Source organism: Homalodisca vitripennis, unplaced genomic scaffold (assembly GCF_021130785.1).
Source record: "Homalodisca vitripennis isolate AUS2020 unplaced genomic scaffold, UT_GWSS_2.1 ScUCBcl_743;HRSCAF=3391, whole genome shotgun sequence".
Taxonomy (NCBI): domain Eukaryota; kingdom Metazoa; phylum Arthropoda; class Insecta; order Hemiptera; family Cicadellidae; genus Homalodisca; species Homalodisca vitripennis.
Window position 1 is genome coordinate 5,490 of NW_025776849.1, and position 17,370 is coordinate 22,859.

Consider the following 17,370-nt stretch of genomic DNA (forward strand, 5'->3'; position numbering starts at 1 on the left):
CGACCCGCAAATTCTAAAACGCTGCAACGTGCACTGCATGAAAATAGTTTGCCTAAATTGATTTTCTATTTTTGGTCCCTAAGCGAGCAGTCATAGAACTGCATTGGCATGCGATCTAGCGGATTTCATAGGAAACTTTTGAAACCCCGCGCTATCGTATTGTTATGGTTGAATTTGAATTTATGTAATGAATAAAAGGTTGAATTAAGTTTGTTATTTAGAATATGTTTAAAGTAAAGCGACTAACTAGGTTGCGAAATCAAAACAGGGGGGATATTCCTGTACCGTAAATTAGTTAATTAAATTTCATACAATGTAAATTTCGCAACCTAATCAGCCAGTATAATATAATATTATTTTACATCCAATGTTCCGGAACTAAATTATTGGGCGGAGTAGTAACTACCTAATTGGCACGCGTATGAATTTTTTTTTTCTTCTAACCCTTTGTAGCAGCCCAACTACGTAACCGATAAGACCTCGCGCGCTTTGTCCGTAAGTAAAAATTTATCTTTTTCGTATTATTAAATTAGCCCTTTGATGCCAAACGTATAAAATGAATGTAACGTAAAGTAAAGATGTGAATAGTAAAGTAACTTACCCTTGAAGATCTTTTATTTGCTTGATTGAGATAGATAAAGGTTGTGGCGTCGTCCTTATGGCGACGAGCACGTTGTTATAAATAGTAATTTGTATCATTAAATGGCTAATACCGTCGCGAATTTGTTTTAGGCGAGTTTACGTAGCTGATGTATCTCACGTGTTGTTTGAATAGATGGCTACCATTTCCCAACTCTACTCCTCTTCTAGAAATAACCGTTCTTAGACTTACAGCTTCAATGTCTCCTCGTGCCAAGACGCCGACACCCGGGTTGTGAGTCTACCTATTGCGAAGGGAAGTGAAATATTATTATTTTGTAAAGTAAAACGTCGTACGCTTAATTCAATAGAACATTGGATATTTTAGGCCCACCTAGGAGATATACTTTTTAGTTATTATATTCTAATTGGCAGCAACGTGGCAGTGCATAACTTTTCCTTTACCATCTAAAAGTGGTGCTTTTAAGTTTTCGTAATTAAACTGAACTTATAAGTAAACTTTGTATTTCTAGTATTTATTACTACGACCTCAGAAGTCACCACCCCCATGTGTTATCGTCATACGGTACACCTTTTGTATGCAAAAACACCCAAAACATCTCCTATAACATGCCCTGTGTGATCGTTCACGTGTCAAATATCAAAATAACCTAGCAGGTAAAGGTGACTACAAAACCATAACCAATAGACAAAAAGGTGATTGCAAAAATAGATCGTTTAGCGATCACCCATTCGTAACACATCCAGGAGACCAATCAATGGTTTAAAGTTGACTTCCAAAACATCACCGATGGACAAAAGTTGCTTGTAAGGGCATGCTCTTTAGCAGTCAACCATCGATAACACATCCTGGGGACCAATCTATGGCTTGAATTTGGCTTCCGAACTATCACTGGTGATCAAAAATTGTTTGCTAGTATAGAATAGTTCAGCGGTTACCCATCGAGGAGCAGCCTACGTGACTCCTTTCCTCTTGTGACAACCGATGTACCCACTATAATGTATAAAGCAAACACAAAGAAAACGTTTTTATGATTCGTCACATGATAAAACTGTTATTTTCTTGTACAGATGTGTTCATGGACATATTAAAAAGTAAGACAAAGTTATTTCCTTTATTTTAAGAGCAAGGATTTGGTCCTAAATTAAGAAAATGTGATGTGCAAAAAGAGAACATAAAGATGAAAGTCCAAATTAAAGTTTACATGCTATGAAGAATCTTTGGAGCGTTGGAAAAAAGTTTTACTCTCACTGGTAGATTTTCCAATAGTTGTTTTTTTTTTTTATTGCAGATACATATTGGAAAATATTTATTTATTTACCAATGATAGTTAACATGCCATGTAAAAACCTAAAAACTCATTTCACTTAAACTGAAATAATGCTTAATTGTTCAACTTAATAACCTCACTCGAAACTCAAATTCTTTACAAGGTGGAATTTAGAAATTATCTGGAGATGCTACTAAGTGTTATTGGCTCATTTTCTTAAATTCCTTGGAATGAAATTACAATTGTTTAAACCGCAAAATACTGAAATGTTTTAATTTAGTTTAAAATTAGACTTTTAATACGGCTATGTATTATTTTTATTTGATTTTCGTAATTAATTTTACTGGGTTGATCAAACAAAACTCATTTACTTTATCTATTTTAAGGAACTAGAAGATTCGTGCAGTTTAGGATTTGCAATGAAATAGCTCTACGGTGGACGGCCATAGTTCTCTGAATCAGATACTTATCGATTCCTAGGACTAACAGCAGGTGGTTCTGTAAAGAAGCGTTCAGTGTAAAACACTACCAGACTCGTGCTGTTGGGATTTGCAATAAAATCACTCTACGGTGGACGGCCATAGTTCTCTGAATCAGATATTTATCGATTCCTAGAACTGACAGCAGGTGGTTCTGTAATGAAGCGTTCAGTGTAAAACACTACCAGACTCGTGCTGTTGGGATTTGCAATAAAATCACTCTACGGTGGACGGCCATAGTTCTCTGAATCAGATATTTATCGATTCCTAGAACTGACAGCAGGTGGTTCTGTAAAGAATCGTTCGAGTAGAACTTTACTACACAAGTCACAACGGTACATAATTTCCCTTAAACATGGCCAACACCTATTTGTTATGCAGCAAAATATCCAACCAATGGAACACTTCACTTACTCTGCACTGAGTAAAGACATGTCGCCTGCTTTCTGGGTCACATTCCTCGCACGTCTTCTGTCACCAGTTTTGAAACTGTTTAAGGCTAGAAGACAATTTAGTTTGCAATGTCGCGTTGCTATTTTATTTTTAAAATATCGCTGTTTTTTTGTACACTATTAATAGTTTTTGCTTGTTAAATAGAAACGTTTTGTGATTTATATTTTTGTAACTTTCCCTTACTCATTTTCTTTATTATAGAATGTAAATGCGTTGTTATTTTAGCTCACTTTGGCATGGTATCATGTTTTCAGTCGGCCTTTTCTATTGTGTGATAACTGTTGCTAATTAAAAATGTAAGTATACTGTTCTTGCTTTTTTTGTGAAATTTTACTTTCATGTACCGATTTTAGGACAGCCGGGGTAGTAGCAGCGATTGTCTCCATAATGACATGAAAAAATCGAGTTATACTCGAACTATAGTTCTATATATAAGTTTAGTGATGATAAAATATCATACATTAGTTCCGTAATGTTCTAAACAGATAGATTTATCCATACAAATTGAATTCCTTATCATCCAAAGTAATTTCTTTATAACAATATTTTGAGCTTAGAAATTTCATCTCTTCCTCGACAATAACAACAATCATTTCCGATACAAATTACCGGTACAGGTTATTGAGTATTGGTTTATATTCAGCAGATACGCCTGGAGACCTAGACTTGTTTGTTATCTGAATCCAATAAAACTAACACAATATCTTCTTTTACACTGATTACTTTTACAAATCTTTCAGAATTGTAATAAATAATCCTGGTACAATTTTTAAACTGTTAACCTTTTTACTAATAAATAGAATTGATATGAGTACTTATATTTTTTCCCAAAAAATCTGACTGAATGTCTATAGACTTTTAAAACTCTTAAATAACCACGTATTGCTACTACATTATTAGCCCCACAGTAAAAAGTCAAGAATAGACAGATCAGGCAATCGAGGTGGTTACAATCCTGTTGAAATTATTTTTAATAAAAAAAATCCTTTAACATCTCCATACTAGAGCGAGCTGTATGGCAAGTGGCTCCATCCTGTTGCAGCCACCACTAATGTTCATTCCTCTTGTCAATGTTGGCCTCTAATGAATGTCTTGAACTATTGGCAGTAGTGAACTCTTTTTATACAGGGTGGCGCAGAGAAACGGGAAATTTTTAAGTTGTTGTTGGTACACCTGCATGTCTCGCAGGAGTTGGTGATGGAAGTCATGATGTCAAGTAGTAACGGTCATTTAGTTGAGATAGAGCAGTGGAGTGGTGCTGTGCGGAGCGTGCCGTTTCCGTGAGAGCGTGTTAAAAAAATGGCGATAGTGTAACAGTTTGCACAACGAGTGTTCCGAGACCATTATGATATTCCTCCCCGCAGTTGAGTTTCTTATTCACATGCCATATCATCATGGGTTCGGAATTTTGAAGAGACTGGTTCGGCCTTAAACAAAAAAGCTCCTGGGCGTATAGTGACTGTTCGAATCCCAGAAAAATGTTGATGCAGTGCGAGTCACAGTAGAAAGGACTCCGCGTCGTTCTGTACGAAAAATCGCCTCATCATTGCGACTTGAGCATCGGAATGCGCAAAGAATATTGCACGGTCTGCAGTTTCATCCTTACAAGCTCCAGATTGTTCAAGCTCTAAAACCAAATGACGGTGAATTACGCTTACAATTTTGTGAACAGCTACTGACTAAAAATCGATGAGGACAAAAATGTCCTTGAAAATCTTTCGATTACAGATGAGGCCCACTTTCATTTAAATGGGCATGTCAATAAGCAGAACATGCGTTACTAGGCTCGCAGAAATCCAGGTGAACTTCATCAACGTCCGTTACACAGCTTTAAAGTTACTGTATGGTGTGCAGTGTCTTGTCGAGGGATAATTACTTCTTTGAGGATGGTAATGGTTCCACTGTAACTGTCACATCTGAACGTTACATTCATATGCTGAAGATATTTTTTGCTCCACGGCTTCATGCATGCTTTTCCAAATATTGACATTCAGCAAACCTGGTTTCAACAGGATGGAGCCACCTCACACACTGCCAATCTGTCAATGGCAGCACTGAGGCGTTTGTTTGGGGAGCGCATAATTTCAAGGAACGCTAACGTCAGTTGGCCTCCACGGTCTCCAGACCTCTCAGTATGCGACTTCTTTCTGTGGGGACATCTAAAGAGCGTTGTGTATCAGACTAGGCCAAGAAATCTTCTTGAGCTCAAGACTCAGATTGAAGAACACTTCGCCAACATCCCAGAGAACACATTTCTTCCCACAATGATATGTTTTCGAAATCTATTGAATGAATGTGTTGAGCGCAATGGACAGCGATTTGTATTTATTGTTATTTCTCATGTAATTTCCACTCTTGCCTAACACATTTTAAGCAATTAAAAGCTGTTTGTAAAATTCAATGGTTTATTATGATTATTTCAAAATTTCCCGTTTCTCTGCGCCACCCTGTATTATAAGCATCCTTCAGTTCATGGAAACCCTGCATTTGGTATAAATAACTATATATGCATTTACCAACAATATTTTGGGAGTTTTTTACTCCGTCCCATTTCCGTCTCATTATTATTATTATTCATTATTGCACTTTATATCTATACTGTATATCCATTTATTGATCCTTTATATTTTATATTGTTGACTATTTTTTCATGTGTAAATTATTTAATTGCCGGTTTGTTAATTGTAATTTACTTCGATTTTTTCACATTGTTTTGAATGTTAACTATCTCCTATATTTCCTCCGTTAAAAACATAAAGGCAAATATCAACTCAATTGCTTAAATAAACTCTTCATTGCCTAATGATACACTGAACATTTTCGTATAATTTGATATCCAAGTCACGAGAGCATAGAAAATAAAAATTTTACTTAAACGTACATATATTTAACATTTGAAAAAATATTATTACATATTTCAGATCGAGATGTCAAGAAAAATTAGACTTTGTGGCAATGCAGTTAAATATCATATTTTCGCAGAGATAGTTCCAAAATATTGAAACTTGTATCTAAAGTAGAGAAATGTAAGTTCAAAATATTTTATATAAGTTCATAATTATTTTCCCACTTCTCGATAAAAACTTTGTTTCACTAAAAAGATTACTTAATACTTAATAGTGTTAATCCTTCCGTCTAATTTTATCCAACATTGGCCCTCAATTTCGTAGGTCATAATTCTAATATTTCTAAAGCTGATATAAGAAGAAGAATATAATGTGAGAGCAGTTTTCGAGAGGTAGGAGGCCATTATCTTGGCGCTGAGAGATCCCTGGGGGCCTGTTATTGACACATAGAAGCGCTGTAAAATTAAAGAATTTATCGCCTGGCACAGGCCATAGTTTACTCTCCTTTATCCAATATTCAATTCAATTACAGTAATAACAAAATTATCATTTCATTGCTTAAGTTCAGCATCTTATTTCAAAGAAAAATTACCTTAAAGTTAGTTTTCCATTACCAATACCTAATATTCCTCAAGATTGCTTAAAATACATAAAGCTAACAATCTTTGTATTTTCTATAGGCTACAAACATACGTTTTTGGTAACTTTATCTGTAGTCTTAATAGTATATCAAATTATAATTGAAGGTTATTGTTTCTTGAAGAACTCTACTACAATTACACAATCAATTATATAATTTATTTGTGCATCGTCAACTAGTTTACAACTCTAAATTTTTATAACTTATGACTGTTGATCCCCAATAGTTAGGAAATATTTTTTCTCTTCCAACAAAAATGTGTTTCTGAGCCATCGTAAAAAAGAGCTTCTTAAACGAAAAAAAAAACGAAATAAGTTTCTGGCAAAATAAATCCTCTGTCACTTTTACCTGCACTATACGTAAGTGTATGCGATAACGTTTTGTTAACTGTCTCGTTGCTCGAGATAGACACCATGATTAAGAATGAACACGATAAAGTAATTTCATATAAATTTGTTCACAGGGTCAATAAAATAACTGAGTTTGGAAGAATGACTAATGTAACACATACATTTGCGATGAAATGTGGTAAAAAATTCAAATATGTACCTCAAGCTTTAAAACATACAATATTTTCAAAGGGTTCAGGGTTAACATAGACAGATTTTTTAGTATATAAAGTTTTTCTGCCTGAACATTTTGTACAGACCATTCATTTGAAAGTAAAAACTTTAAATAGCTTAAGACATGAAATGTTAGCGTGTTGAGTAGGCGAGAATAAATCTATTTCCAGGAATTTTTTTTTAATGCAATAGATTGAAGCCAAGTTGTGTTACAAAAGAAACCCATTTTATACAGTCCCGAGTCTATGTATTGATGGTAAATAATACTATTGGCCTAATTACATTCTTTAGTACAATAGGTTGTTTTTTAACGACCGATTTCATTCAATGAATGTTGAAGTTATACTATGTTACTGCTGGAAGAGCCATTAGAATATTTATTATGTAATTATATCCAGAGTACACTTCAATGTCCATTTTAACGCAATGATATATTGGCAGCAATACAACGCTTACAACCCGAGAAGCGGAATTTAACTATTTTTTACATTTTTTTACCTGTGTAATAACAAAAACTATTGTATATAAATCAAATCAAATAAAATATGTGACAAACATTCAGAGAATGTACATCTCAGTTTTCTAATAAACACGAAACGACATAAACAATGAATATTCAGCCTCCCACCTGTCTCATTTGCTAAATGTCACTCAGCTTCCTCGAATGACGTCATGTCAAAGTGATTTCCTTGCCGGTATTAGATATCAGATCATTACATCCTACACTGTCATTACTTAGCTAATCATTTATCTACAGTGCTAAATTATACCTAATAAATTAGCTATTATTGTATTTGTTTCATCTTGTACGACTTCTTTTGGACATTCAAATTACAAACGTTTCAATACTCAAGGAAATCATAATGACTCATTGGAAACTTGTTAAATTAGAACAATCAATGTACGGCAATGCCAAATGTACAATATTCTGTTATCCTTTCAAATCAGCCATCGTCAATTATAAATTTGATAGAAAGTAATTAAGTTTTTAAGTTTTTCTGTTTCAGCCTAACTTTGATAAATTTGAAAATTAACTAAACCCCTTGGGTATGGTATAACTTCCATTACTATTAATGTATAATTATTCTGAGCCTAAGATATTTAAACTGAAAACCAACCATATTTACTAATCACTAATCATTTATTTGTATTGATTGATTATGTACATAATCATAATGTTATTAAAGTAAAATGAGAAAGTTAAAAGGTTGAATTTTATCTAATATTCCCTATTATTTATTGTGGACATCGTGAGAAATAAATGGAATGTACATGAACAATTTAAAGAACGACTTAAAATGGCAAATATTAAAACTGGATACGGTGTCATTTACTCACATCTTGTAGGTATATTATTACATTATATTACATATACCCAAAACGTTTGACAATATATGCTTTTATTGGAGTGAGATATAAAATTGAGTGATTTCTTGTGCAAAAAAATAATGTATTGTTTCAGTAATCTTTTATATTGCACATACAGGCGTAGTAAAACACAAATGCAAAACTAGGCTTTTATCAAATCAATGCATTTGGGATGCAGCTACGGTCTATTACGGCTTCCTTATCATCCACAATTTAATGGTGATGGACCTAGCTCAGCATCAACCTCGTAAACCTTGTTAGTACCGAGAGAGTGCCGGTTGGTATAAACAAACCATAAACCGTGCGTGACGTCATGACCCGTAATAAGCCGAAGCTCAGTTGTGTCTCAGAGCAGTCGGTGACTCCAGCTATGTCGAGATCTGTGACAGTCATCGTCTCAGTCCTGTTACTGTTTCAGCTGGAACTGTTGTCTCCAGCAGAATGCAGCATCTTGAAAAGTCAGAGGTTTCCAATTCGAATCTGCATGTTTTGGTCTTTCCAGGTAAAATTTCAAATATTTATTTATCTAAAGAGGCAGTGTGATACTTTTTATTCGATATATCAGTTATCTGAACCAAACTACATTCATGGATATTAACCAGTTTTTTATATTCGAAATACTTACAGATTTTACCACATAATTTTAGTTAATAAATTAATAAAAATAATTAATGACCAAAATAATGTAAATATATTTGAGTTTAAAGGTTATATCTTTATCTCATTTAGGCCTATTGGTTATTATTATCTCGGCTATACTGGCATCCATCTTGATTTTAACCCGAGTAATTCACAGGTTTACGCCCTTTATTTTAATCGTATAAGTGTGGGAAATGACTATATTTCAAAAATATAATTAATACCCGTACAAGCTGATCTTTTTTTGATTGGTAACCCGCGGCTTGCACGTAACTTTTAAAATATTTTAAAACAAAGTGTGTAGAATAAAATGCACTCAATATGCTTGATAAAAGCACTTAAAACGTAATAAGAAGCCCTATAATATTTGTCAACTGAATTAGGCATATCATGTACCTACTTATTGCTTAAATCTTTATTATTAAGAGGGTTAAAGGTTATGTGTAATATTGACTAACTATTTTACTAGGTTTTGCACTTTCAGGAGCGTTTTTGGTTCGGTTGAACAATATTTCCGTTGTCTTAGTTAAGATCATGGAAATATGAAATTATCTATACTGAAAGAACTCATTATCTTATATATATATATATATATATATATATATATATATATATATACATAATTATATAGTACCAGGAAACCTAGTTCAGTAAAAGAGCTTCTACTTCCGGCCCTTTTAATTTAGTTTTGGTCCAAGAGATTTTCCGTACTATTTGTATGTTGTCCTAATAAAGCAAATACTTTCTCTTGAGTAAAGTACGTACTTTGGTTAAAAGAGTCTACTGCCGGCTCTAGTTATTATAGGGAAGTAGTATTATAAATCTTTCTCTTAATAGTTACATTCTTCCATATTCTAAAAATTCCGTGAAACCTTTCAAATCTTTCCTCCACGTCAACATTTCGCGACTTCGACTTATATTTGTTTAAAGGAATGAGTTAAATTGTTATAACATTTCTTGAGATTAGTAATTACCAACACATTTAGCAATTTAGTTTTATTATTGAAATTCCGGAAGAAAATACAAAATAGCGTAAATTTACCCTTAAGTAATCATAAAATATATACTTTTTGCAAGAAAACCTAAGAACCGTTTGAATGCTGATTAACTAATAACTCTAATGAGACATCTCTATTATTTTACGACCAAAAAGAAGGATGTATTAATGTTAGCAACGTTGTTCTTATGGCATAAAAACTCATATCAATGTCTTTTCTTCACAGCTCTTAAAAATCAAGCTAGATTTCGTGTAATGGTAGTATATAGAGATAATTTTTTTCTTATTATTTATTTTTATTTCTTATTCTTCTTCATCGATTGTAACAGTTTTAGCCAATAAAGAGCCAAATAAATAAGGAAAGCACCCGTACGTTGTCCGATGAGGGTCAACCGTGGCGGCAGGACTGAAATGTTATTATATTTATTCATAGTTCTAAAGTGTTTTATAATTTCGTAGTTATTCTTTGATTATTTCGTATATTGCAAAATTTTGGAGATTAGTTCTTGTCACTATTTAGAAAAATTATATTTGTTTAATCCAGTCACACTTCACGCTTTTTCGTTATCGTGATATTTTTATAACTTTATAGAGAACAATCATAAAAGATGTTTCACTGAGAAGTTTTCAAATACAGTAGGTTAAAGTCTGTACAAGATTTAACCACCAAATAAATAATAACGGAGCACTAAGAAACTTATCCACAATTTTAATGAAACATTATTAGGAATAATAGTTTTAAACAGTTAGTAAAGTGATAAAGAGTAATCCTATATTTGTTTCTTATTGTACTACTTCTATATTTAAAACTGTTTATTCTATGAAAACTTGAAATCGAAAAGACTCACAGAATAAGAAAATTTAAATATTGGTTGCTGTATTTTCGAAGTAGTGATTACAGTTAATTTAATGATTGCAGAATTCAACCTTAAAGCTGCTCTTAAAGCAAAAACAATAAAAATAAAAGTAATTCCCCCTTCCAAAGTTAATACAACTAATGATGCTTTGTAAATGATTTGTCCACAGTGCAATGAACAGAACCCGTGCTGTGGCCACTACAGTTGTATCGACGGGTTCTGCCGAAAGGTGGCGGAAAAGGATTCTAAATACAGCATGAAGACTAAACTGCAGGTTCAGGAAACATTAAAATCCGATTAATATGCGATGTAATAGTCACTTGATCTGCTAAGACTGTTAGTCTTTTGAGATGTGAAATGCTTCTGGTAATAAATATTTGTTTAATAAATATTTAAATATTAACTCAACGTACGTTTTCCTTTAAATTTAAAAGAATAAAAATAATACCTCCTCATAACTTTGTAAGAAATAGTTTACATTTTACAAAAATACGAAACTTGCTACTCAAAAGTGAAAAAGTGTTGTAAACTTTGTTAAACAAGGTAAGGAAATAACAGAAATAAGTTTAAAAGGGTTATGGAAATCCTGTTACACCTAGCAACCTCATTTAGCTTTGTTACATATATTCCAAAGATAAGTTTAAGTTAAGATAATTTTAACTTGATAACGTTTCGTGTAAACTAACGATTTTTGTAATATTATTTAGTTATGCAATATACACACTCTTATTAATGTTAAAAGGTATTATGTACACGAAATGATGAAGTGGTAAGTAAACTAAAGGACAGTTTGTGATCCTGAAGGATATTTATTTCCGGAAACGCAGTATGTGTATATTTTTTAAACAATTTCTAGGTAATGCCTGTGACTTCTATATACTTACGTGTCGGATGTCAATATATATATGAGGGCCGGCCTTAGGCAGAAGAGGCCGTTGGAGTGTACCAAAAAAGAACCATATAAGTTTGCTTTAAGTAACCTATATAATGAATTATGAAATGTTGATAAAAATAGTTTTTATGGACATATGCGCTAAAAAAAAACAAGCAGTATAGTGGTCTAGTTTTGATATTAACATATCCTGCACCAAACATAGTGTCTTTCACTTTCCAAAGAATGGACTTTACATCAATATGAGGATTGTGTAGCAGAAATGTTGTTCGGAAAGCTAGTTCTGTTTCTTAAAACATACATAGTTCTACATAGTTCAAAGTTCTAATACATTCAAATCTCATAGTAGTTACCTAATTGTTACGAACTAAATTTTAAATTTTCAGTATTTTATATCATTACCAGAGTTTATTTGTTATAGTCTGAGGAGATTACCCATTAACGTGTTAAGTGAAATTTTTAAGTGCTAACTTCTCCTATATTAATAAAAACACAAGCTGCAAAAGATTTACGCATTCGACGCAGTATTGTCTAACAGACTAATACTTAAATCAAAGATAATATTTAGTATTTAGTAAAACTTGCAGACATGGTAAATGAAAAAAACCTGCTCAATTAACTCTGTGTTCAAAATTAATCATTTTAAATGGTAACTATCGAAATTGCACACCCAAGATAATAAGTTAAAGACCTCCATAATGAAACCTAGTTGAATTTCTGTATTAATATATTAATTTAATAGCAACTTTTTTCATATAGATCTTAAAATTCATATTCAAAACAATGTACAAGTACATATCTTGTATAAAATGTTGGTCTTAATCTTACCACAAGTTTCCGAGTTAATTACTTTCAAAGGTGTAGTTTGGTTGAAAAGCGCCTAAAACTGGTTCCTTTTTTTTCTTTTCACTGAAATTAATATGCTGGAACATATTGCTTGTAAATAATTTCTTTGGTGTTTATAAACGCATAAATAAACAAGGTAAATTTTAATGTAGCTCCCATTATTGTAGCTCTACTGGTCAGTTTGAGGTTGTCATTGAAACTCGAGAATCTATCATTTTTATAGGAGAATAAAATCCAAGCTGTTAGACAGATACCGTCTTGCACCCTCCAATCCCAACTACGATGTTACATTTTAATGTCTATTATTACATATCTAGAGCTACAAACATTTGCTGTGAAAAACAATTCATGATTGTGAACTAATACTGATGTCTATTGAAGTACTACGCGTTGATCATCTTGTGGCTAAGGACAGAAAATAAGGAGCGATGACGTGATATATTTCTAAAGCCACATTTTCCTTGTGGCTGAGAGGTTAGCGGCTCGGCATCCCAAGGTCCAAGGTTTGAATCCCGGTTTGGGCAATATATTTTCACACACTGTAATTAATAATAATGTAGCTCTATCTTGAGGTGAAATAATAAATGTTCCTGAGATACAGTCTTAGTCTATTTTTTTTCAATGTGTTTCCAACCTCTTTAAACGTACACACACCATGACACTAAGGACTAAGTCCAAAACATAAGAGCTGAAAGTGGCCTGCATTTACCCATTCCCCCTCCTGACCATCGCCTTCTTAACCCATTGTTTCAGATGACATTTTTCTGTTTTTTTTTGTAAGTACTAATACCTCCCCCACTTGACGAAGATGATAGATTCCAATCCTCGAAACGTTGTGTTATACCTTTTGTAACCATAACGATGGTAAATGTCCGAAATCCTGTTATCCTGTCAAACCTTCCATCCTAAATAACAAACTTTCAACAAAGAATGTCTCCAACAGTTCTTTTTCTTAAAAAATATAGAAGAAATGACCGGAAATTCCAAAAATGTTTTGTACCCGCTTAAATTATAATTTTAAGTTTCTTCAGAAAGCCAGACATACTAGCGTTAAGTTGAATATACGAGAAAAATACTTTTCTCTCAATCCTAATCGGCAGATTCTTTAAAGAAAATTAGTTTGAAAGATGACGTCTTTACCCCTTCCCTAGGCAATATATGATGTGGGAGACATGCGAATGAGAGTAGACTCATTCATGATGATGTACCTGTATGTATACTGATATATATATCTATGTAAAGAGTGCTAAAAAGACACAATCATAGGAAAACAGGAAAAACATACACTATAGTTTTTATTTAGTACAGTTCACCTTCTCGAGTTCACGTCTTCATCTTCAATGGGGGCCACTGTACAATAACTCAATTGTAATTTTTTCCTGTTTTGAATCATTAACAACTGGAAATAAAATAATATGAGTAAAAATTTATCAAAACTGATGAGAAAATCTGATACAAGATTTTATTGATAAAGTATATTTATTGACAAAAAGCATCGAGAGAGATATTTTTAATACTATGAAAATGCATTATAGATCAAAACAATACACGTTAAATCACCTTGGCCGCTCGTGAAAGAAGGAAGTTTAGAAGATAAAAAGTGAAAGGCTCCCCTCGCTTTATAGAAAACCGCTTTTATACTGAGGGTTAGGGGCTGTGGGGGAGGGGATATGACACAACAACTCACTTGCGGTGACCTTCAAGGTTCTATCTTCAGTGACGTTTTAGTGAAAATATTTTCTTATATAGTCCCGGCGGAGCAAGTACTTTTTTTGATTCAATTTGTATTGAAATTAAATTAGGCTATTGCCACTTATACAAATTTAATGAATGTAAACAAGTCATTTGACAGGTATTTGGTTTTCCGATCATATGTTAGTTTGGTTATTTAAACACATATGTGAAAGAAACAGCCAAATACAAAATAATTGAATCGTAAAAAGTAAGGGCTCTGTGGTGTAATGGTAGCACATTCACCCGGCAAGTGAGAGATCCGAGTTCGAGTACCGGCGGAGCAAGTACTTTTTGTGATTCAATGTTTATTGAAATTATATATATATAAACATATATATAAATATATATATATATATATATATATATATATATGTATGTATATGGAATAAGCAACACTAATCTTTTAACATATTCGCAAGTTAAATCGATAAATTAACCAGAAATAAACAGCAGATATTGGCAAATATTGTTAATGGTGAGAGCCAAAACAATAAATCAAATATTTTGGGACAAGAACGTAGCCAGGAAAAAGTTTTTGGCGGGTCCAGACATCTGATATTTTTTTCCCGTAGTGGACAAAGAGTAAGGGCCCATTTTGTTCCTTAAAAAGTTCTTGACCCGTTTCTTTGTTGATAATGATCTTTCAGCAGTACATGTTACTAATACTGAATTATTTAAATAATAATACTCGTTTACTAAAAATGTAATTGAAAAAATTTAAAACTTGGAGGTTCCGGACCGCTTTGATCCCCTCACTGTCTACGTCCTTCTTGTGGGAAAATATATTCAACTCAGCAGGTAATAACAATAAAATAAGTAATAATGAATACTATTAACAAAAAAAAAACATAAATAACTCAATAATTGGACAAGACAGTGCCTTAATAATTCTAAAAACAAGTAATGATTACGAAAGGTCGTGTATTACCATAACAACAAGAACAAAATAAATAACAGTAATAAGAAGGGTCAACATGTTATAATGTGTATATTATATTAAGGTAACTATTTCTGCTAATGAACTTAAATAATACAAAAACTACTGTACATATTTTAGTTTTCAAACTGACCTCAATAAAATATATTAAAGACCACATATATTCGCTTTTATGTTGTAATTCAAAACATACTTTGAATATGTTCCTCTAGTTTAAAATATGATATCACTATTAGCTATTATTCTGAAAATTATCTTTTTTTCGTTCAAATACAAAGAGGGCTTTAGTAATAAGTTATAGTTACGTAAGTAACATAATAAAAAATCAATGATTTTACATACTAAGTATACACAATCTATTTTCTTCTGGAAGAGAACGGTTTCGAAGTGTTACCACAAATTTTTTATTTAAAGTGAACATTTTCATGACAAAATTTGTATATTTTTCTGTAAAATTGTCTTCTTTTCCTGAAATTATTTCAGTGCAAACTATTTCTTTTAAACAAAAAATAACGTAAGGTTTTAGAAACTAGTTCCAGTATAACTACCCCAACATTTTAAATATGTCAGAAATAGCTTTTTTTATTTAGAAAAACTTATTATACTAAATATACTCGTAGTATAGGTCAAAGTTGGATTTACTTAAAAAATATATTCGTGGATTAATTTCCCAATTTTGTAGTAGACGTTTTTAATTAAGTTTTCCAGTTATAACTAGTTTCTATATTCTACTTGAAGATGTTAAAATTAGGCTTTCCCAAAGCCAGCATGTAACACGGAGGAAATTATAGACTATAAATCTGTTGTAAAAACAGATGTTGCGGCTATAAGCCATTGAAAAGATTGAATATATCGAGTGAATAAACTCTTCCCCTGGGACATGGAGCGAGCTGGGTAAGTAAAAGGTGAAAGAAGACGACAGCGACACGCTGCTCGCGATGTGAGCAGTTAATGGTCAAAGCGAAGTTTATTTATAAGGCTTACTTACATCACTGCGCTCGTTCTACCTGACATGGAGCGAGCTGGGAGAGTTAAGGTAAAAGAAGAACGACAGAGACACGATACTCGCGATGTGAGCAGTTAATAGAATGAGTAAAAATAATAGAAGAGGACAGAGGAACGCTCCTTTTTGAGCCTGTTTACAAAATGTCTAAATTTCCAACTCATAACTCCTTAAATGCCACGTACAGTGATAACATTAAATCATTTTCCAAACCCGAAATTGATTTCCCACTCTAAGAGAATTTTGTAGAATTCATCAAATATTACTGTGCATAAACGCAAGCGGTATCTCACATGATATATATACTACACTTTATGTCGCACAAGGTCAACACTTCGAACCTAAATGAAGAATAAATATTTTAATTATTATATTTACGGATGTTACCCTATTATTAATCTATTAGTGCAAAGTTTTATACTTTAGATTGGTTTGCCGGTTTCATATAATTGATTACGTGATTAGTGAATGCCGTGTGACCCGTCCAACAATGAATCTGTTGTAAATATTTTATTCTAGTTACAAAACTATAAGTTGGTGAAAGTAAAACCACGTTTAAAAATAATTTAAAATATAAAGTTCACTTATTGTAAATTATCTTTAAGAAAAACAAGGTCATAATAACTTTACATTTTTATCTGTAACCTTTATTAAGACAAATCGGTTTTAAGAATAAAATTTCTGTTCTAAAAGGTTTGATTAGGTTATTTCTCTTTCAACATATTTGAGAGATGAATCAAGTCAGATAAGATTTGATATATGGATAATTATTTGCTTCACACCATCGATAATCTATGAAACTTGACAATAATGTCCTAGTGTAGAAGACACTACTCTATATTTCTATGTATGAGCTTATGACATCGGCCCATTAGCTCAGTTGGTTAGAGCGTCGTGCTAATAACGCGAAGGTCGCGGGTTCGATCCCCTCATGGGCCACTTAATTTTTATTAAAGTAATAAAAGTGTACGTATGAGTAAAGTAAAGGTACAGATTATAATTTCTAGTCTACAGTCAATAACATGTTACTCTTGTACAACAAATATTTACAATGAATTTTGCCGATTGGAACAACGCACATCAATTTTTTAAACATATAATTCACTAATATACATGGATATCGATTGACAATTCAGAACGACGATTTACATACAATCTTTATGATATATTGCAGAACGTGAAGAGTGAAAGCTCAACCATATGCTAATCATTTACATGGTCAACTCCATACCATTTAGCAAGTAA

At 32.5% G+C, this 17,370-nt stretch overlaps 1 protein-coding gene and 1 non-coding gene across 2 annotated transcripts; both read left to right on the forward strand.

The window, feature by feature from the left end:
* Window positions 1-8,300: 8,300 nt before the first annotated feature.
* LOC124370955 lies at window positions 8,301-11,116 on the forward strand. Its single transcript, XM_046829262.1, has 2 exons — window positions 8,301-8,722; window positions 10,883-11,116. The coding sequence occupies exons 1-2, from the start codon at window positions 8,534-8,536 to the stop codon at window positions 11,012-11,014; spliced, it is 321 nt and encodes a 106-aa protein (XP_046685218.1). The 5' UTR covers window positions 8,301-8,533; the 3' UTR covers window positions 11,015-11,116.
* Window positions 11,117-16,990: 5,874 nt separating this feature from the next.
* Trnai-aau lies at window positions 16,991-17,064 on the forward strand. Its single transcript has one exon. It is a non-coding gene; the product is annotated as a tRNA-Ile (tRNA).
* The last annotated feature ends 306 nt before the right edge of the window (window positions 17,065-17,370 follow it).

Excerpts from the sequence above, each read along its gene's own strand:
- LOC124370955 (XM_046829262.1), top strand. The coding sequence starts at position 8,534 with ATGACCCGTAATAAGCCGAAGCTCAGTTGTGTCTCAGAGCAGTCGGTG. Across the intron at positions 8,723-10,882 it reads GCATGTTTTGGTCTTTCCAG|TGCAATGAACAGAACCCGTG; the intron begins GTAAAATTTCAA and ends ATTTGTCCACAG.